The 23186-nt window shown below is 36.8% G+C and overlaps 1 protein-coding gene across 3 annotated transcripts in view; it reads left to right on the top strand.

Annotated features, from left to right (window-relative positions):
• Positions 1 to 23186, top strand: part of KCNQ5 (potassium voltage-gated channel subfamily Q member 5) — a 499459-nt gene that overhangs the window by 381636 nt on the left and 94637 nt on the right. For all 3 annotated transcript variants that reach the window (XM_077903397.1, XM_077903400.1, XM_077903399.1), the window contains exons 4-5: positions 10912 to 11087; positions 11777 to 11902. In XM_077903397.1, coding sequence (XP_077759523.1) covers positions 10912 to 11087; positions 11777 to 11902 — 302 coding nt within the window. The remainder of the gene's footprint in view (positions 1 to 10911; positions 11088 to 11776; positions 11903 to 23186) is intronic.

Genomic DNA, 23186 nt, shown 5'->3' with positions numbered 1-23186 from the left:
TTTGTACCTCAGATTCTCAAATGCAAAATATGGGCTATTTAACTGTATTATTTCTAAGAGTCTTGAATAATAAAATGTCATTCTATTTCTTCTATAAACAAATAGCTGATCAAATAATCATCCATCAATTAAGTATTGAACACCTACACTATGGTAGGTACCAAGCTAGGTGCTGAGGTTACAAAGACAAATAAGTGCTTCTGCATGGTTTCAGTTTCTTAAAGTTACTGGGAAAAGACCAGCATGTAAGCAGATCGCTACTATGATAGTGCTAGTAAGCATTTTGATAGGAGTACACATCAGAGCTCTGGGCACTAGTAGTGTGAAAGCAGGCTTCAGGGAGGGGCTTTCCAGTAAGAACAGGAGCATTTTCTGAAGCACCATGAATGCCAGGCATCAGAAATTGATCTTTGTTCTGGATATTGAAAAAAAAATTATTTTGATCAGAGAAGTAATATAATCACTTTAACATTTTAATCTTTTTTTTTAATATTTTATTTACTTATTTAACAGAGAGAGAGAGAGAGAGAACAAGCAGGGGGAGCATCAGGGAGAGGGAGAAGCAGACTCCCTGATGAACAGGGAGCCCAACATGGAGCACCATCCCAGGACCCTGGGATCATGACCTGAGCCAAAGGCAGACACTTAACTGACTGAGCCACCCAAGTGCCCGAACACTTTAAACTTGCATTAGAATACAAAATAGTTTGGGGGCACCTGGGTGGAAAAGTCAGTAGGGTCTCTTACTCTTGGTTTTGGCTTGGGTTATGATCTTAGGGTCATAGGATTGAGCCCCACCTGAGCTCCACACTTAGCAGGGAGTCTGCTTGGGATTATCTCTCTCCCTTTCCCTCTGCGCCTTCTGCTTGTGCTCTCTTTCCCTCTCTCTCTCTAAAATAAATAAATAAATATTAAACAAAAAAAAAAAAAAGAATGCAAAATGGTTTAGAGAAAGGAAAAAACAGAGTAAAGACCAGGTCAGAGATGGCAGGTCAGGAGAGAGGTAGGCCTGAACAAGGGAGGAGACAGGATAAATGGAAAGAGGAAGATAGAGATGAGACATATTCTGGAGGTAGAATCAACAGAGCTAAGCCATTCAGTGGGTATAAGATGAGGGAAGAAATAAAGAAGAAGATGTGAATCTATAAACTTAATATGCAATCTGTATCAAATTGCAAAAGAACTCTGAGTTCTTTTTAACTGAAATTTATCCTGAAACTTACCTGGGAAAATAGCTAGGTTTAGAATAATTGATAATTTTTTTTATAAAAAGGAATAACAGTGGAGAGATCTCACACTAATGTCTAGTGTCACACTGATTTAGGAATAGGCCATAAAGGAAGGTAGAATCCAGAAATAGACCTCTCAATAAGTATATGGAAACATTTGGAAAAGGAGAGATTTTTATTTAGGTAATATTGGAAAAACTGACTATAGTATATGATAATAAGTAAGATTAGTTCTTTATTTCACCACAGAGACAAATTCCATAGAAGTTAAAGATCATATAAGTTAGAGTGATGCTGGTTGTTCTACAAATCCTCAAATTTCAGTTACTTCTCAAAATAAAAAGTATGCTTCTTACTTGTGTAATAGTCAATGAAGATATTCTTTGTTGGGTGTGGGGTGTGCAGTAAAGGCTCTGCTCCATGCAGTTATTCGGGAACCGAGGCTGACAAAGGCCCTGCCATTTTTAGCATGTGGCTCCTAAGAACATGCTTAGTACCAACACACAGCTGGCAAAAAAGGAAAAGAGAGAGGGCATAAGGTTCTGTGCTTCCCCCCTCAGATTAGACGTGGCACACATCATTTCTACGCACCTTCCATTAGCTAGACCTAGTCATATAATCCCACCCAGAGGCAAGCAGACCTGGTAAATGGTGTCCCTGGATGGGCTGCCTCTTCCCAGGGATAGTTCTACACCACAGAAGAGAAGCATGCATTTGTGGCAGACAGCTAGGTAACTTTGCCACATCGTTAGTAGTCCCGAATAGTAAAAGTAAACATGTTAACTAAATGAGCATCTAAATACACCAAAAAAAAAATCTAGGAAAATATTTTATAATCTTGGGCAAAGTCCTTCTAGATGACTTGACTTCTTTGACTTCTAAATAACATGAGTTACAGAATGAGCAAAGAAAAATACGTGATGTTTTTGCCTATCATGTTGGCAAAGATTACAATTATAATAATCCATGTAATACTTGAAAATGTTTGGAACAATATCTATCACATAGTAAACTGTTACTGTGTTAGCTGTTATTATTACTATTGTTATTTTTATTAGCATTACTTTGTATTAGCAAGGAGACAGAAAAATAATTACTTACATGCATTGTTAGTAATAATTGGTATTATCTTTTTGGAGGGTTTTTGAATATCAAAATATTTTATGTGCTAACATTCAACCCAGCAATCTAATCTCTAGGAATTTATCCTTAACCTACAAAAATGTGTGTACTAAACTGTTCATTTCAGCATCATTTTAATAACAAAAATTAAAGTAACCTGAAATTCATTAATGATAATTGGCTAACTAAATAAATTTCCTTCCTACCTTATACTACTTATATCTGGTGTTCTGATATTTTATGGCAGCTACTATTTTTATTATTTTAAAATATATATTTCATTTAAATCATCCAAAGTTTAGCTTATAGTGAGGCCACTAACAAAAGCTCAAAGATTTAGAATTTTAAAAAGTGGTAGAAGAATATTTTATTTGTTGCACTTCTATTTTTCCCAGAGATAACAAGATGAAATGAGTTTAAAGTCCAAGACAGAAATTTGTGTTAGCTATCAGGGAAAATTTTCTGAGACCAACATTATTTACAAAAATTTTAAAAAGCCTAAAGTCTCCACACAGTTTCTAGGATTCAAGATGTAACCCCTTTGTGGTTAGAATCGATCTAACCTGAAAATTCCTAGTTTAAAAGTGTTCAACCATGATCTGTTTAATCCAAATGATTTAGTTCTTCCCATTATGATTTTAATTAAGCCAGGTATGGTAAAAATATACTTTCTGATAGATATATTATGTCATATAATTGTAGCAGCAAAATACATCCCATCAAGTTCAGGTGTATAGTTCATCTTGCCTTTTTTTAAAGTTTTTCTTTTAATTCCAATTAATTAGTACAGCATTATATTAGTTTCAAGTTTACAATATAGTGATTCAACACTTCCATACATCACCCAGTGCTCCTCACACAAGTGCCCTCTTTAATCCCCATCCTCTATTTCACCCATCCCCCCCCCCACCTTCTCTCTGGTAACCATCAGTGTGTTCTCTATAATTAAGAGTCTGTTTCTTGATTTCTCTCTCTCTCTCTCTCTCTTCCCCTTCACTCATTTGTTTCATTTCTTAAATTCCACATATAAGTGAAATCATGGTATTTGTCTTTCTCTGACTGACTTATTTCGCTTAGCATTATACTCTTTAGCTCCATCCATGCATTTAATCTTGCTTTAACCCAATCTTTGGGTGCATGTTAGGGTGGCCTTAGATATGAATCCATCTTATAAATGAGGGACCTTAAGTATTTCAGTAACTAATCCCTTTTCCACAAAGTCCAAGGTGATCAATTTATATTGATTTTGCTGACTAAATAATACTGGAGCAAAGTTCCAGTAGAGTCTAATAATATGCTCTTATATAGTCCCTATGTGTCTTAAATATCATTACAGTATTTACTCCACTCAAATCTTTGCAGTCTCCTCAAATCTCAAGAACTCATCCGTAAATCATTCTAAGTGATTCAGTAAGTATGTGAACCTACTTCCTACTACCTTATAAGCCTATATTTCACATTTCTAATGGGCTGCTTGTAATTAATAACTATCTTCACTAGTTCCCATCTTGTTCACAGCTGTTTCCTTTGGGAGAAGTAGATTTTAAGAGCTCCGGATTACATGCTTTTTTTTTCTTTTCATGCAATTTGGAGTTCCTCCTTGTTTATTAACAGTTCATTTCTTCCTCTAGCCCCATTTTCTCTTGATGTATCCATAAAAGTCATCAGCTTTTAGTATTATTTTTCTCTCTGCATTCTGCTCTCCCCTGAATGTGTTATGTGATAACAATTTCTTCCTGCTTTATTATCCACTTGCTTTCCCAGCCCATCCTCTATTCCCCATCCCACCCCACCCATGTGACATTGGATTTTGTTTATCCAAGGAATGGTATTCCATAACTTTTAAGGACACAACTTTGATGTCAAGGAATGGTCAGCTCAGCCACTTAGGATATTGGGACTTGGCTAGTTGACCACTGCAAGTCTTAGTTTAGTTCTTCACTTGCAAGAAGGAGATGGTCACTGGAGGTCTAGCTTATAGGAGGATTAAATGAAGTCATGTACATCAGGGTTTCCTGATGTTGGCACCATTAACATTTGGCACTAGGTAATTGTTTATCCTAGGGACTAGTCTGAGCATTGTAGATTGTTTTACCGCAACCTTGGCCTTTACCACTAGATACCAGGAGTAATCCCCTTCCCAATTAAGACAACCAAATATGTCTGCATGTCCCCTGGGATGCAAAATCATCCCCATTGACAACATTGGTGTACAAAAAGTATTTAGCACCATGCATGGTACATGGTAGGGATTTAATTTATATTTGTGATAGATTGATGATCTAATGGATTAATGAATATTCATTTCTAATGCAAACATCTAATATAATATTTGACATTCAATTAACTGCTTAATGCATGAATGAATAAACAAATGAATATGGAGCCAATGACCTTTGAGGGCTGTCTATAGTCTCTACCTTATACTAAAATGTGGTATATTCACTTAAGACAAGGCTCCTCTCTTTCAAAAAACATTTTAAATGATTAATTGCACAGCTTAAGCTACTCGCCTGATTTTTCTCCATCCTTATTGAGATACAGTTGATACAAAACAATGTGTAAGTTTAAGGTGTGCAACCTGTTCATTTGATATACTTATATATTGCAAACTGATTGTTAGCTAACACTTCCATCATATCTAATTACCATTTATGTTTAGTGATGAAAACATTTAACATTTACTCTCTTGGCAACTTTCAAATATATAATACAGCGTCATTAATTATAATCACCATGCTATGCATAAATTCCCCAAAATTTATTTATCTTATAGCTGGAAGTTTTAGTCTTTGACCAGCATCTCCCCATTTCTCCAATCCCAGCTCCTGGTAATCATAATTTTAGTCTCTGTTTCTACAAGTTCAACTTTTTTACATCCCTCACATAAGTGATATACAGCATTTGTCTTTCTCTGTCTGACTCATTTCAGTTAACATAATGCCCTCAAGGTCTATCCGTGTTGTTGTAAACATTACAATTCTCTTCTTTCTCATGGCTGAAAAATATTCTATCATCTATTCCACTATTTGTAATTTTTGGAACAACCTCCATAGTGTTTTCTATAATGAACATACCAATTTACATTCCCACCAACAGTGCCCAAGGGTTCTCTTTCCTTTACATCCTCACAAGCATTTTTTATGCCTTGTCTTTTTTATAATAGTCATTTTAATAGGGGTAAAGTAATATCTCACTATGGTTTCGATTTGCATTATCTCATGATTAGTGATGTTGAGCACCTTTTCATTATATCTGTTAGCCATTTGTGTATCTTATTTGGAATAACATCTATTCATTTCCTCTGCCCATTTTTAATTATATTATTTTACTATTAAGTTATATGAGTTATTTATATATTTTGAATATTAAATCCTTATCGGATAAGTGATTTGCAAATATTTTCTCCTATTGTACATTGCCTTTTCATTTTGTTGCTTTCCTTTTATGTACAAAAGGTTTTTGGTTTGATGTGATCCCACCTGTTTATTTTTGCTTTTGTTGCCTTTGTTTTTGGTGCCAAATCCAAAAACTCATTGTCAAGATCAATGCAAGAAGCTTACTCTCTATGTTTCCTTCTAGAACTTTTAGGGAGTCAGGTGTTACACTGAAGTCTTTAATATATCTTTAGTTGATTTTTGTGTATGGTATGAGATAGTGGCCCAGTTTTATTCTTTTGTATATGGCTATTAAGTTTTCCCAACACCATTTATTGACAAGATTATCCTTTCCCCATTGTATATTTCTGGCTCCTTTGTCTTTAATTAATTGATCATGTATCCATGGTTTGTTTCTGGGCTCTCTATTCTGTTCCATTGATCTGTGTGTCTATTTTTATGCTGATACTCTGTGATTTTGATTATTACAGCTTTGTAATATAGTTTGAAATCAGGGAGCATGATGCTTCCAGCTTGTTCTTTTTTTCCTCAAGATTGCTTTGACTATTCCATGTCTTTTGTGGTTCTATACAAATTTTAGCATTGTTTGTTCTATTTCTGTGGAAAATGCCATTGGAATTTATTTTTTTATAATAAATTTATTTTTTATTGGTGTTCAATTTACCAACATACAGAATAACACCCAGTGCTCATCCCATCAAGTGCCCCCCTCAGTGCCCATCACCCATTCACCCCCACCCCCCGCCCTCCTCCCCTTCCACCACCCCTAGTTCGTTTCCCAGAGTTAGGAGTCTTTATGTTCTGTCTCCCTTTCTGATATTTCCCACACATTTCTTCTCCCTTCCCTTATATTCCCTTTCACTATTATTTATATTCCCCAAATGAATGAGAACATATAATGCCATTGGAATTTAGAGAAAGATTGCATTGAATCTATAGATTGCTTTGAGTAGTGTAGGCATTTTAAAATATTCTTCCAGTCCATGAGCATGGAATATCTTTATTTATTTTTGTCTATTTTAGTTTCTTTCATCAGTGTCTTATAGTTGTCATCAAACAGATCTTTCACCTCCTTTTTTTTTTTTTTTTTTTTTTTTGATCTTTCACCTCCTTGGTTAAATTTATTCCTATGTATTTTATTCTTTTTGAAGCTATAGTAAGGAGGATTTATTTTTCTTTTTCAGAGATCATTGTTAGTGTATAGAAACACAGCTTATTTTTGTATATTGATTTTGTAATGCCGCAACTTTACTTGATTCATTTGTTAGTTCCAATAATGTTTTGGTGGAATCTTTAGTGCTTTCTATATATAATATCATATCATCTCCAAATAATAACAGTTTTATTTCTTCCTTTCCAATTTGGGTATCTTTAATTTCTTTTTCTTGCCTGAGTGCTCTGGCTGAGACTTTAGATACAATGCTGAATAAAAGTGGCAAGATTGGGCATCCTTATTTTATTCCTTATTTTAGAGAGATAGCTCTTATTTTTTTACCATTGACTATGATGCTAGCTATGGGGTTGTCGTATATGGTAAAATAGGTAATGGGGATTATAAGGAGAGCGCTTGTGATCATCACCAGGTGATATATGGAAGTGTTGAATTACTATATTGTACACCTGAAATTAATATTACACTGTATGTTAACTAACTGGAATTTAAATTAAAACTTTTTAAAAATATGCAAATAGAATCCTTTGAGAGAAAGACTGAAATGGGCCTTTCTGCCTATTCCTTCTTTGCTGAGCCCTGGGGTGGTAGCCGCAATGATGCTCACCCCCATTAATAGCTGCTTCTTTGTTTGCTCTAGTCTTGTAGACTAGACTACAAGTCTAGTCTTGTAGTTCAAGACTATTGGCTTTCAGAGCAAGGCGTTTGGAAGTCCTGTCCCTCAAGTAGGAGTTTTAAAATTAGGAAGCTAAATGTGGGTTCAAACCCTAAGCCTCTCAGGGAGAAGCTGGAATTTGGGAGTGACCTCCCATTTGTATGATACTGGACTAGGAGTGAAGTTTAAGGCAAGATTATGTCTTAGCCTTTCCTACTCATTCCAGTATGGGTATTTTCTTATTTACCAAATGTGTAGGAGTCCCTTGGCTAATTTCTGGATTTCCTTCACAGGGAATTAGTCCATGTGCAATGGTTTGTTTGATGACTCTGTGGGAGGAAGGGAGTTCAGTAGCTTCCTATGTCACTATCTTTAAAGACTGCCCCTACCTAATTTTATAAAATGGAAATCTTAGTGATATTTATCACTTTAAAGAATGATAGCTATAATTTATTATGTTGTAATAGAATTCAAGATGGAATTTTGAAGTGATCCCTTGATTAATTTAAGAGTATTTCAGATTCTTATTCTAGTTATTAAAACACTGATATGGTAACAGAACAAAGCTCAAGCTAATCTAACTTGAGTGTTTAATCTCACTTCATTCTATAAATATTTATCAAGTGATTACCATGTTTCAGGCACTGTTGTAAGTACTTAGGCTACAAGTATCCAACCTTGTGGAGCCTCCATTCTATAGCAGACTGCAAAAAAGAGTAAATACACACATAAAAATAAAGAGTAGTCATAACTTCTAAAATATTGGCCTTGGAAATATTCTAGGTGGTACTGACAGCAAAATTCAGTAGAGGACTGTAATCCAACCAGAAACATTTTTGTGACTGTGTTCATTGTTTGCCATTTGGTCGCTCATCTGTGATTTCATTTTACTGAACTCCAACTTTCTCATCTGATCTGAATTACAATGAGGGTGTTAAATCACATCTGTAGTTACTTTTGCATATTTTGTGACTTCAAACACTTAGATTATGATTCACTGTGTGCATAATTTTTTTAATAGTCTCAAACTGGCGGTGTTGCTTTTACTTTGTCTAGGTTTTCTCTAATGAATTAACTTCATAGCTTCATTCTAACTTCATAGTTTGTTTTTTTTTTAACTTCATAGTTTTGTGCTGTAATTTAACAGCTCAGTAGCTGATTCTTCTAAACTAATACAATATGTGCTTTTTGTGCCTCACTTTTCTCATCTGTAAAATGGGATCTGTAGAAGACCTAACCAAAACAGTTGTTATAAGGATGAAATAATTAACATTTGTAAAAAACACAGAACTAAAGAAAGTGCCAGGCATGCAGTAAGTTTTAAGTGCTGTATTTTCTGCATCCCTGCAAGTCATTTACTTATTTCTACTATCTCAAATATTTTAACACAGTAAATCGGATATTGTTCCTTTTTCTTTCCTTTGCACACTTGGAAGGAAGCAGGATTACAATGAGAAATAAAAGCAAATACATATCTAGCAGGGCCATATAAGAAATGTCTTTTTGTCTATAAACCACTTGTCTCAGGAGTAAATCTCTCCAAATGATGCAAATCAAGAGATGTTTTTACACTTAACTCTTTCCTAAAGATTTTCTCTGATTTCAAAAGACATTTTCATTATTATAAAATTAAGTATTACAGAAATTAATAACTTAGAAAGTAAAAAGTCCCTTTACCCACATACTCACCCCACTCTCTACCTCTGGAGAGAATTAATGGTAAGAATCTGTGTATATATACATACAGATATACAGATTATTGTATACATATATACATATTATTGTATATATCTGTATATATTGTGTATATTTGCATGTGTTTACATACATATATTGTATATATTTGCATGCATATATATGTATGATTTTCCTAGTCATTTATTTTTTATTAAAATAAGATCACATTGTACATACAGCTTTGCAAGTGCCTTCTTATTCACTTAAAATATGTCTTTGGTGTCTGTGTCAACACATTTAATTCCTTCCCATTTCTAATAGCTGCATAGAGCTATAACTCAAGGATTTGCTTGTGGCTCTCTGTGCCCCTACCCACAAAGTCATATAGTGGTTAGATCTGATTGGAAAAAGCCCTTCAGCTGACCCTTGTACTGACAGCCACTCCAAATCCTGACCAAAAGGGGCACCAGGAGAGTCATTCAAAAGACCTACTCAGTCCACATCCAGAGATGAGACTTCTCTCAGTACAGGAAAAAGAATTGAGCTGGATGATGAATACACATTCATACAGCAGTTAATCCTGAGGATCACAGAAACATTATAAATCCAATGCCCTTGAAGTGGAACTCCTCTCTGGAGTGTGGATGCCCAGTCATGCACAGCCCACTTGGAGCAGGAAAGAAATTTTATTTGAGGATGTTAAGGTCAAGCTAACTTATTTTAAAATTGCCATAGGAGGCCATTCATTCCCACTTTACTTCTCCCACTTCAAAGCCTACTTCCCATCACTCAGATATTTGCCCTTGGAGCAATTAAGTCCCCTTTTATCTTTTCTATGCCTTCATTAGCTGCCCTGTTTCTCTTTCTTAGCTTGCAAAAGGGTAGATATTTTTTACGTCAAATGCCAATACGCCAAACATCAAATATCCATTCCCATGCAATGCACAGTGAAGATAATTAATACTCTGTTGTAATAAATGTACAATTATTTAATTTGTATACCTAACTTACACATAATTGACTGACCAGGTATAAAGAGTACTCTATCCAGAGAGCTTAGAGTGCCCAACTTAGCTGAGGCCTTTGTTAGTATATGAAGTTGCAGACTCCACAACACAAGGGAATTTTTTGCAGAAAGAAGCCACGAGCTTCTTTGGAAAGAAAACAAGAGACATGGTTATACCAAGAAGAACTTTCATAGCCATGCAGGGTAGGATCTCTCTATGGCATTAAGAAGGAAGCCTCCAGGGTAGGGCTGAGGCAGAAGTTCCTTTCTGCCAGACAGGAATGCAAATGAAACCAAGCCTTAGTACTCCCTGGAACTAAGAATACAGCCTTAGTACTCCCTGGAACACTCAACTTTCCAAAGCCCATTGTCCATCCAATTTGTCCAAGGTTACGTAGCAAATGATACAGAATTGCATAGGTAAAGCATACAGTGGCCAAAGAGTCAGAACCAAGGTAATAAGTAGATCCTGTTCTCCGTTCTTTCATTTTTCAATTGTCACAGAGCCCAGGTAGCCACTACTCCAGGCTAGGGTTCAGGATCTGTTTATCTGTGCCTCAGATAGGTCAAAGCGAACCTTTCTGAAACACTATTTTGAGCAACAAAACGTCCAAGTCCTGCTACTTACGGTTATTTCAACCTGTTTCTTTCAGATACCATTGTCCTTATCGCTTCAATAGCAGTTGTTTCTGCAAAAACTCAGGGTAATATTTTTGCAACGTCCGCACTCAGAAGTCTCCGTTTCCTACAGATCCTCCGCATGGTGCGCATGGACCGAAGGGGAGGCACTTGGAAATTACTAGGTTCAGTGGTCTATGCTCACAGCAAAGTAAGGCTTGCTTTCTGAATTATAGAATAAGACTTTAGAAACCTTTTCGTTGATTGCCATGGAATATTTAATGAACCCATCAAGCATACTTAGTCATTTCAGAAATTAGTTAAAGCACAATGTATAATGGATTACTTAAAAGTCACCATATGGTTGCCAGAGGGAAGGAGATTGGGAGAAGAGGCAAAATCAGTGAAGGGGAGAGAAAGAGACAGCGTTACAGTTATGGAATGACTAAGTCACAGGAATGAAAGGCACAGCACAGGGCATCTAGTCAGTGATACTGTAATAGTGATGTGTGGTGACAGATGGCAGTAACACTTGTGGTGAGCACAGCATAACATACAGAGAAATGGAATCAGGATGCTGTATACCTGAAACTAATGTAACTGTGTGTCAACTCTACTCAAATAAAAAAATACTGCTTTCCAAGTCCTCATGCTTCAAATAAATTATAGTAAACCCATGTATTTAGAATACTGTGCAACCATAAAAATAAAAGACTGAGGAAGTGGTTCTGTTCACTGGGACATTCTCTGAATAAAAAAGTAAATTCCATAAATATATATGTATGTATATTTATACATTGTCATAAATATCCGAAAAGTAGAAAAATGAATACATAGATTTTTTTTCCTTTTTCACAGATTTTTTTACCTCTAACAGCTTTTTATTCTTTTTATATCTAGGAATTAATCACAGCTTGGTACATAGGATTTTTGGTTCTTATATTTTCATCTTTCCTTGTCTATCTTGTGGAAAAGGATGCCAATAAAGAGTTTTCTACATATGCAGATGCTCTCTGGTGGGGCACAGTAAGTATAAAAATCTGTTTTTGTTTTTTGGATATTGTGAAATGTTTCCTTTGAATACAGTGTAATGATTTCTATGAATCATTTATGAAAGGTCTCAATAAAAACATTAACTTCCAAAAGGGAGTTATGTGACAATATACAGCTCTAAAATTGTCTAAAGAGTTTTGTCATCTCTATGGCTCAACAAAATTAAGTTCTCTTATAAATCATCAGAAGCACTTCTTGAGTGCTAGATTGTTTCCAAAATAAGGATACATTATTTTTTTAAACTGTGATTAAAATCTTGATAAGTTGTTTGTTTGTTTTAACTTTGTGGAGCACAGATTTAAATTACCAATTTTGCACTGGCTTACCATTCATCAAGAAGTTTATCTGAGGTTAAAAGAAGGAATAGTAACTGAATGAAAGCTAAAGTAAAATTATGGCACAAAAAGTGAAAAAGAGAAAACTGGTAACCATCTGTGAGATCAGAGATTATAGACACCTAATTTCAAAATTTTCCACTCAAAAACTTACTTTTCATTTAAGTTGTTATTTTTTTTTTTTTAAAGATTTTATTCATTCATTAGAGACAGAGAGAGAGAGAGGCAGAAACACAGGCAGAGGGAGAAGCAGGCTCCATGCAGGGAGCCTGACGTGGGACTCGATCCCGGGTCTCCAGGATCACACCCTGGGCTGAAGGCGGCACTAAACCGCTAAGCCACCGGGGCTGCCCCATTTAAGTTGTTATTAAAGGATAGTTCACCAAGCAAATAAAAAGGTCATGACCTCATACAGACACGTGCTAAAGAATTTAACTCTTTTTCTAAAATCTTTCATTCTTTTTTTTTAATAAATTTATTTTTTATTGGTGTTCAATTTACCAACATACAGAATAACACCCAGTGCTCATCCCATCAAGTGCCACCCTCAGTGCCCATCACCCATTCACCCCCACCCCCCGCCGTCCTCCCCTTCCACCACCCCTAGTTCGTTTCCCAGAGTTAGGAGTCTTTATGTTCTGTCTCCCTTTCTGATATTTCCCACACATTTCTTCTCCCTTCCCTTATATTCCCTTTCACTATTATTTATATTCCCCAAATGAATGAGAACATATAATGTTTGTCCTTCTCCGATTGACTTACTTCACTCAGCATAATACCCTCCAGTTCCATCCACGTTGAAGCAAATGGTGGGTATTTGTCATTTCTAATAGCTGAGTAATATTCCATTGTATACATAAACCACATCTTCTTTATCCATTCATCTTTCGATGGACACCGAGGCTCCTTCCACAGTTTGGCTATTGTGGACATTGCTGCTAGAAACATCCGGGTGCAGGTGTCCCGGCGTTTCATTGCATCTGTATCTTTGGGGTAAATCCCCAGCAGTGCAATTGCTGGGTCGTAGGGCAGGTCTATTTTTAACTCTTTGAGGAACCTCCACACAGTTTTCCAGAGTGGCTGCACCAGTTCATATTCCCACCAACAGTGTAAGAGGGTTCCCTTTTCTCCGCATACTCTCCAACATTTGTGGTTTCCTGCCTTGTTAATTTTCCCCATTCTCACTGGTGTGAGGTGGTATCTCATTGTGGTTTTGATTTGTATTTCCCTGATGGCAAGTGATGCAGAGCATTTTCTCATGTGCATGTTGGCCATGTCTATGTCTTCCTCTGTGAGATTTCTCTTCATGTCTTTTGCCCATTTCATGATTGGATTGTTTGTTTCTTTGGTGTTGAGTTTAATAAGTTCTTTATAGATCTTGGAAACAAGCCCTTTATCTGATACGTCATTTGCAAATATCTTCTCCCATTCTGTAGGTTTTCTTTTAGTTTTGTTGACTGTATCCTTTGCTGTGCAAAAGCTTCTTATCTTGATGAAGTCCCAATAGTTCATTTTTGCTTTTGTTTATTTTGCCTTCATGGATGTATCTTGCAAGAAGTTACTGGGGCCGAGTTCAAAAAGGGTGTTGCCTGTGTTCTCCTCTAGGATTTTGATGGAATCTTGTCTCACATTTAGATCTTTCATCCATTTTGAGTTTATCTTTGTGTATGGTGAAAGAGAGTGGTCTAGTTTCATTCTTCTGCATGTGGATGTCCAATTTTCCCAGCACCATTTATTGAGCAGTCATCAAAAACCTCCCAAGACACAAAAGTCCAGGGCCAGATGGCTTCCCAGGGGAATTCTATCAAACGTGTAAAGAAGAAACCATACCTACCCTACTAAAGCTGTTTGAAAAGATAGAAAGAGATGGAGTACTTCCAAATTTGTTCTATGAGGCCAGCATCACCTTAATTCCAAAACCAGACAAAGACCCCACCAAAAAGGAGAATTACAGACCAATATCCCTGATGAACATGGATGCAAAAATTCTCAACAAGATACTAGCCAATAGGATCCAACAGTACATTAAGAAAATTATTCACCATGACCAAGTAGGATTTATCCCTGGGACCCAAGGCTGGTTCAACACTCGTAAAACAATCAATGTGATTCATCATATCAGCAAGAGAAAAACCAAGAACCATATGATCCTCTCATTAGATGCAGAGAAAGCATTTGACAAAATACAGCATCCATTCCTGATCAAAACTCTTCAGAGTGTAGGGATAGAGGGAACATTCCTCGACATCTTAAAAGCCATCTATGAAAAGCCCACAGCAAATATCATTCTCAATGGGGAAGCACTGGGAGCCTTTACCCTAAGATCAGGAACAAGACAGGGATGTCCACTCTCACCACTCTCACCACTGCTATTCAACATAGTACTGGAAGTCCTAGCCTCAGCAATCAGACAACAAAAAGACATTAAAGCCATTCAAATTGGCAAAGAAGAAGTCAAACTCTCCCTCTTCACCGATGACATGATACTCTACATAGAAAACCCAAAAGCCTCCACCCCAAGATTGCTAGAACTCATACAGCAATTCGGTAGCGTGGCAGGATACAAAATCAATGCCCAGAAATCAGTGGCATTTCTATACACTAACAATGAGACTGAAGAAAGAGAAATTAAGGAGTCAATCCCATTTACAATTGCACCCAAAAGCATAAGATACCTAGGAATAAACCTAACCAAAGAGGTAAAGGATCTATACCCTAAAAACTATAGAACACTTCTGAAAGAAATTGAGGAAGACACAAAGAGATGGAAAAATATTCCATGCTCATGGATTGGAAGAATTAATATTGTGAAAATGTCAATGTTACCCAGGGCAATTTACACGTTTAATGCAATCCCTATCAAAATACCATGGACTTTCTTCAGAGAGTTAGAACAAATTATTTTAAGATTTGGGTGGAATCAGAAAAGACCTCGAATAGCCAGGAGAATTTTAAAAAAGAAAACCATATCTGGGGGCATCACAATGCCAGATTTCAGGTTGTACTACAAAGCTGTGGTCATCAAGACAGTGTGGTACTGGCACAAAAACAGACACATAGATCAATGGAACAGAATAGAGAACCCAGAAGTGGACCCTGAACTTTATGGTCAACTAATATTCGATAAAGGAGGAAAGACTATCCATTGGAAAATCTGTCATTCTTAACAAGGGAACCAGTACAATGTTACATCCAGTTCAAAGGACTATCCAAAAAACAGAAATGTATAAAAATCAGGAATATTGAAATGAATTCCAGTAGAGGTAAAGCTGGCTTCTTCCACAGTGTGAGAGCAAAGTCAATTAAACCTCTGCTAGACAGAATTTATTTACATGTCTATAGAAAAGAATTATTTTGCAATGCTACCAGTTATCTACAACTTACAGAGTTGCAAAATAGCTCAAAAGCCATGAAAAATGCAGAGGCCATAAAATCAGAAGTCAATAACCTCGAAGGGTGTGCTTTAAGCAAGGCATAGTTTTCCATTAAAGCAAAAATCTTGTTTGCATTGTAAAAAATTTATAAAACAGTCATTGAAACATGTGCCTTAATAAGAATGTCACAGGATAGGGTAATGCTTTCTGCAATACATAAACTGTATTTCTTTTTATTTTATTCCTTAAGACAATCCAAAAGAGTGTTTTGTGAAAATATACAGCTTTTATAATTGTCTAAAAAACTTCCCATCTCTTTGGGCCAACAAAGTTAAGTTCTCTAATAAATCATCAGTAATATTTCTTGAGTGCTAGATTGTCGCCAAAATTAAAATATATCATTTTCTTAAACTGTGGTCAAAATATTTATAAGTTGGGAGGGGCACCTGAGTGGCTTAGTAGGTTAAGAGTCCAACTCTTGATTTCAGCTCAGATCTGATTTCAAGGTTATGAGTTCAAATCCCACAATGGGCTACTAGAAAATAAATATATACATTTATAGGTTGGTTGTTTGTTTTGTGGAATATAGATTTAGGTTACCAATTGTTGCATTGTTCTGCTACTCATCAAAAGTGCATCAGTGAGAGCTAAAACTCTGGTCAAGGACAAAGAAAATTTGCCCCGGCTTGTATTAAGCAGAACTCAGTATGTTTGCTGGCCACACAGCAGCAATAAAATGAATAAGAATCAGATATATATTGACCTGAAGGTTAAGATTTTTTTCTGAAATTATCAGTCAGTGTCTGCAAGATTGTGCCATTGATAACAAGGCAATCTGGCAATTTAACAATTTGGTTCCCAGATCCTCCCTCCTACCCCACAAGCAATAATGGACATTTTAAAAGGACGAAAGTAGAAAACCTGAAAGAGAGCAGTCATGTGACATTCATAAAATACCTTTTACATATAGAATGCAAATGAAAATCTATGACTCGTTGTGTGATAAACTGTGTAAATTGAGAAAACAGGAGCCTCTTCTAGCCAACAAGGGGAAGATAATTTATTATTCCAGGCTTCAAAGCAACAATTGGAGTTTAAGTTTAGTATTTGTTTCTCTTTGATAATTCTAACATACTTAAATTCTTGAGACATTCATGTGCACCTGTCCCATTGAGATGCAGTCGTTGATGAGTTTTGCCTGGCAGCTCTTTATCCTTCTTTCCAATAGTCTTCCTTTTCTCCTTATTACTAATCAGAATTGCTGTATTGTGTGTTAAATAGTGTGTGGGAAAGTTCTTAATATACTTCTCACTTAGTCACCAGCTTATTTCTTTTGCCAGAATAACCCACGTAACAGGTTTTCAAAGGTCATATCTGTGACTTTCAGAGGGGAAGCAACATATTTTCATTGATTCCCATTTCAGTAGTGCTATTTTGACTGAAGCTTAACCTGTACTTAACAGGTTCCTTCAAAGGCCTAATTATGTCTCCATTAAAAAAAACCTGGTCTTGAATACAAAAGTAAAAGTCTTCTAACATGTCAGGCTTCTAGGAAAAGGCTTTGTTGGTCCACAGTGGGTTTGTTGATATTAACTGAGTCATTAATGAAATTGTCTGAAGCCTAAAAATATACTAAAAAGCAAACAAGAGTGCTTATTATTTCTATTCTTTATAAGAAGAACATATAGTGGGTCTCCAATGTGAAATAAAATAAATTTAGAACACTGTACCTTTTATTATATATTGATCAAGACCTTAATAAAAAAAAAGACCTTAATAAAATATATGGCTGGATACTTTCTGGTTAAAATTGTCTATGTCGCACATAATAGACACCTTGCTAATTATGAAAGTATCCAGAATAAAGAGAGAAATGAAAACATCCTGAATTAGAGTGTTTCTAAATATTAGAATTCAGTTAAAAAATAGGAAATTCTCTTCATTAAGAAAGCCTAAATTATTTGACATTAAGTATCAAAAGGCAACTTGTGGTTTATGGATACAATATTTCAGTGAATTCTGAATACTGAATACTAAGTACTAACCTCTTTTCATTAAGAATATAGCGAGGGCTATCCCCAAAACCAACTTTTGGAGGGATTCATGATGTGATCAGCACTACTCAAAACTAGTAACAATTCAAAGAACTCTGATCCCTGGAAACAATTCCATACTAATGAATAACAACACTTAACTCATTAAGTAAGTGAAATCATCAATATAAAGGACCTGGGACTAAGGCCACAGCCAGTGCCCAATCAAAGATGGTGGCTGCCATTGGTATAAATATCTCATTATGGATGTTAGATGAAAGCACCATTTTTTTTTTTTTTTGGAAGCACCATTATAACAAAAGGAACAAAGAGTTGTATACTTCATGGCAGACTCACAGCTTAAGCACAGAAGGGCCTTGGGAATTGGGGGTTACAATGAAAAGATGTTCTAGGTTCTGAAGTAGCAGCTAAAGGCACGTTCGTGACAAAGGAAGTAGACACGGGTCAAGGGGAAGTAACTCTAGAGGGTTAGGCAGTGACAGCTCAGGAAAAGAGGATCTTCTGATTGTTAGGCAGAGCTCCATTTGATGTTATTTCCTATTATTATTTTCCTCCTTTTTGGTTGCTTTAGGTTTATTCTGAAATAACTTAGGAACAAGTCTTCCTGGAGCTATTTCCTATTATTATCTCCTTCTTTCCTGTTAATATTTTTCTCCTTTTGATTTGCTTTAGATTTATTCTGAAATAACTTAAGATCAGGTCTTCCTGAAGTCATATTGCCTGATAATGACCTGTTCTTGAAGGCCAGCTTGTTCTCTATTTACTACTATTTCTGTGATAAAGACAGTGTTATGGGTGGCTTTTTTTTTTTTTTAAGAAGCATACAGCAGCAAATAGTATAAATCTATTCTTGAGTAAGTGTCTGCATACAGCCCCCATGTGGGACCATGTGCTTGATGTGATTACATAAGGCATGTAGGAGAATTTGATATTAGCCAATTAGTCCTAGAATTCATGCTGAAAACCTTACAGCCTCTCTCAAAGCAAATAATATGGAAGTATCTATGGATAGTGTTGTGTACGGTGCATTCAGCAGGTTGTACAGCCCAAATATATGTCATGAGTTTCATCCCCCTGCCAAATCTAAGAATAAGAAATGGCGTAAATTTATGGAATAACTAAAAATACCCTTGTGTCTGATGATACTGAGAATCAACCCTCCTTATATTAGGTTCACCAGCACAAAATGTTTTCTGCAACTTTTATAAGTTGTTGTTTCCTGACTCAGTGTTGGTAACATTAAATAAAAGTTAACAGTTATTTCTCACTACCAGCGCATTACCTGATGGTATCAAAGCTTTACTTGGCCATGAGATTATCACCATACCAACCCCTAACTATCCAAGAACATTATCAAGTACCAAGCAAGAACTGAGACACACTTACCCAAGCTGCTACCCACCAAAACATCTTAGCTTCTATGAGCCTCTATAAGTCCTCTGCCTACCTGGATGGCATAAATGTATGAAATATATTGGTCATAAGCCTTTTAACAGAAGCGTTTCCTAAGAAGTCTGTTCCTACTAAAAGAATGTCAAATCACACATGGCTCTGGATACTTTTGCTCAGTTTTATTCCATAAACATTGAGCACATACTGTATGGAAAAGAACAGAAGAATTAAAGTCAGGAATCTTGGCTTCCAGCCCCATCGTTAAGATTTAGCAGAGGTGTGATATTCAGCAATCATTTACTATCTATAAAATTAAGAAAATAGTATGACCCAAACACAAAGTTGCTATGTGTATTAAAGAAGATAAGGATATGTAGTGCCTTTATCAGGCATTGGACAAATGTTAGCCACTACTATTATTACATATTTGACAATGAACCTGCAAGAACAACATAGGATGCTATTGCCCTGAGCTGCCTGCCACTGCAGAACCCAAATTATATGATGCCACCACCATGAGAGAGTCTGGTGTTTGCAGACTGAAAACCTTTCACGTCTACTAGTTTACAATGAACAAATTTCTTGCGCAGGTTCTAGACTACCCACTCCCTGAACATAGGTGTTCAGGAAGTAGCTAGGGAGAAGAGAAAAGGAGGGAAGAAAAGAGAAGAGAAGAGAAGCAAGGCAAGGGGAGGAGAGGAGAGGAGTGGGTAAGGGAAGAGATTATTGACAAACTGTTCCTGTGAATCATCCTCCTTTAAAGGACCGCCTTATGGCGAAATTATACTGTGCTTTGGGAATCTACAAATAGTATGTTCTAAGCTTGTTCACATGAATGAATTAGCTATAAACTGGTATTCATAACTGTATTCTCAAAATTAGGCCAATAAATGTTTCTTAATTTGCTACCTGAAGGGAAGGGTGGGTTTATGTCTACTGGTCTGGAATTAATTCTGTTATTGAAGGGAGGGGGAAAAAAAAGCTACAGCCTAATCAGCATCCAAATTATAATCTGACTATAGCAACTGTCATCCCACAAAAAAAGAAGAGAAAAGAAAAGAAAAAAAAATCAAGAGAGCTTGGGCCAGAATTTGCATTTGTTTTACAGTATTATTCCTGAAGAAAATGTCTCGGTTACTAAACACACCAAGGGCCCCCAGTCCACCTTTGCTACCACATTACACATTTATACCAACATTTGCAACCCACAGATTTTTCAGAAGATATCTTTTCTCGCCTGCATGCCTGCAACCAAGGACATGAAATACAAGGGCAAAAAAAAATTTTTAAGATTTATTTATTTATTCATGAGAGACACAGATTGAGAGGAGAGGCAGAGACATAGGCAGAGGGAGAAGCAGGCTCTTCGCAGGGAGCCTGATGCGGGATCACAACCTGAGCCAAAGGCAGGTGCCCAGCCACTGAGCCACCCAGGCGTCCCCCAAGGGCAAAAACTTACCTGAACTGTTCCCATCTGCCAAATCACCTTCAAGTAAATTGCCTAAGTGGAGAGACAACACTAACCACCAGCACTCCTGAGATCAACTAAGGTGGAGCAACAGGCTGCAGTGGGCCATTCTCCCTCAGATCCTGATCCGTCTTGTCAGGCTACAACCTGAGAACGCATCTGCCACTTTCTACCTCTGGTCACAAAGTATAATGATAAATGGCATCCTCTCACTTAATGAAAGTAGTCATCTCCCTAAAACTGCACTGGAAGAGATATTTTAAATCTTTTTAGTCTATCTTTTACTTTTTATAAGCAAATTCAAAACTTCACAGACTTTCAAATGATTTTGTAAACACCATAGTCAAAAGTCACTATGTAGGAATCAATAAGCAATATGTAAGGACACAAATACAGAAATAAATTTTTAAGAATTTCATCTATTCAGCACATGTTAATCAGCATATCTCTTTTAAGCTCTAGAAGTAGGTCAAAAATGGAATTATTTCCAATATGGTGGATTTCCTCCATCCCCCGAAGATCACATATACAGCCTCTCAAGTTCTCTGAAACAAGCTTCTATTCCAGGAGCTCTCCTGAAGAGCTGATGTCTTTGGGCTTCCATGTGAACCTACCTTTCTCTAACTTTGGATCCAAATGAAAATCATGACTAGGTTCAGCCACTCAAAGATTCACAAGATTTCTAGAATATAGAAATGGGTTTATTGTTTGGCACAAGTGTGGGAGAATAAGCACCAAGAGGGCTTCTGCTACTCAGTTCATGTACAAAGGACCAGCTGATAATCATTAGCAGGGCGTTCCAGATGCTAGGAAAAGAAACATAATGTAATTGTGCTGTTCCAGGAGACACACCGGTATTTCAAGGACAACTTGACCTAAAAGTCCAGAAAATCAATGAACATCCATGCAGGCCTCATCTGAGGATGGTTTTGTCACATGTACCCAGTCATTGCTCAGAAAGTCAGCAGCCGGATCAAGCTGATGGGTCAGTGTGAATTCGTAAAGAAGGCTCACATCATTTTATTGTAGGTGCATCTTAGAAATGTCACTTTCATCCCTGATCGTACCTGTATGTTCACATCAGGGAGTCCAGTTGCCCCCTTCGCAGCCACAAAAAGTGACATGCTCCCAGCAGGTATGAAACAAAGAAAGCCCAGCCAGCCTACTCCCCAGCATGGACAGACAAAACTGCTACCGTGTTGCCAGATCCTTCTCAAGCCCAGCCTGGCTTAACAAAAGGCCTCTATGCTTTCAACCAAGTAACATCCTGAGAGACTTTGAAATTGGAGTAGAGGAAGTTGTTGCACCTGAGCATGGCTGCCAGCCATTCCAGGCCTCGGCAGGCAGTGAAACATGGTCAGCTGGAAGCCTGGACCCAGTGCAGAGAGAAAGTGGGCAGAGTCTTTGCCATCCTCCAGGGGATTCCAGGGGGCCGCTCTCAGAGTTCATGGGGTTCTTTTCTCCCTGACAAAGCACACCTGTAAGAGAGCAGGCAATTCTAAATTCAAAATGAGAAAGAACAGGCTTTCTTCTCTACTCAGAAAGAAACACTGGGCACAGTCACTTTGCTGTGTCTCATTCTTCAGAGTTAGAGGCAACGGTTTAAAAAAAAAAAAAAAAAAAAAAAAAAAAAAACTTCTCTGAGCAATGAGCCAAGGAGAATAACTCAAATGCACTGTAGTTCCCCTTTATCCGTGGTTTCTCTTTCTGCTGCTTCGGTGACCTGCAGTCAATCTGGTAAGTAGATGGTCCTCCTTCTGATGTTTAGTCAGAAGATCAGTAGTAGCCTAACGCTACATCACCATACTATGTCATTTATCTCACTCCATCTCATCACACAGGCATCTTACTATCTCTGCTCATCTCATCACAAGAAGGGTGAGTACAGTATAATACAAGAGACCACATTCACATAACTTTTGTTACAGCATATTGTTATGATTGTTCTTATTATTAGTTATTGTTGATTTCTTCCTGTATCTAATTTACGTATTAAAGTTTATCATAGGTATGAGTGTATAGGAAGAAACATAGTATATATAGGGTTCAGTACTATCTGTAGCTTCAACCACCCATTAGCATTTTAGAATGCATCCCTCATAGATAAAGGGGGACTACTGTATTATTAGAATGTAAAGTTAACCATGAAATGTACCATTTTTGCTGTTACCAAACCATGAAATATCTCCTTCAGTTTCTTATTAAACTGCTGTAAAAAGAGTAAGCTATTTTGCAGAAATATTATAGATTAAAATCTTCCCCACATATGTAGGATTAGGAACCTATAACAAAATTGAACCAGGGGCATTTTTTTCTGCAATCTCAAGGAATTCCTTACAGAGCCCCACCTTTGATACTGTTAGTGATGTGTGATTAACTTGGCTACTAGGTTCTTCTACAGATTCACTTTCTCCAACCTTGGATGACCCTCCCCTGTTCTGTAGACCTCTTGTTAATTTGTCCTTGACACCCTCTCACACTGTCACCACCCCAAGCTTTAAGCCATTCACTCCCCATGCTGATCCCACCATCTCCTTTACTGGAATTGAAGAGAACCAAGTCCAGCATTCCCAGTGCTGCCCTTTATTCACATTATGTTCACATGTCTCTGCCTAGTAAAAGACATGTCCTTCC

This window comes from Canis aureus, chromosome 7 (assembly GCF_053574225.1).
Source record: "Canis aureus isolate CA01 chromosome 7, VMU_Caureus_v.1.0, whole genome shotgun sequence".
Lineage (NCBI taxonomy): Eukaryota > Metazoa > Chordata > Mammalia > Carnivora > Canidae > Canis > Canis aureus.
This window is presented reverse-complemented; position numbering and strand designations above follow the sequence as displayed.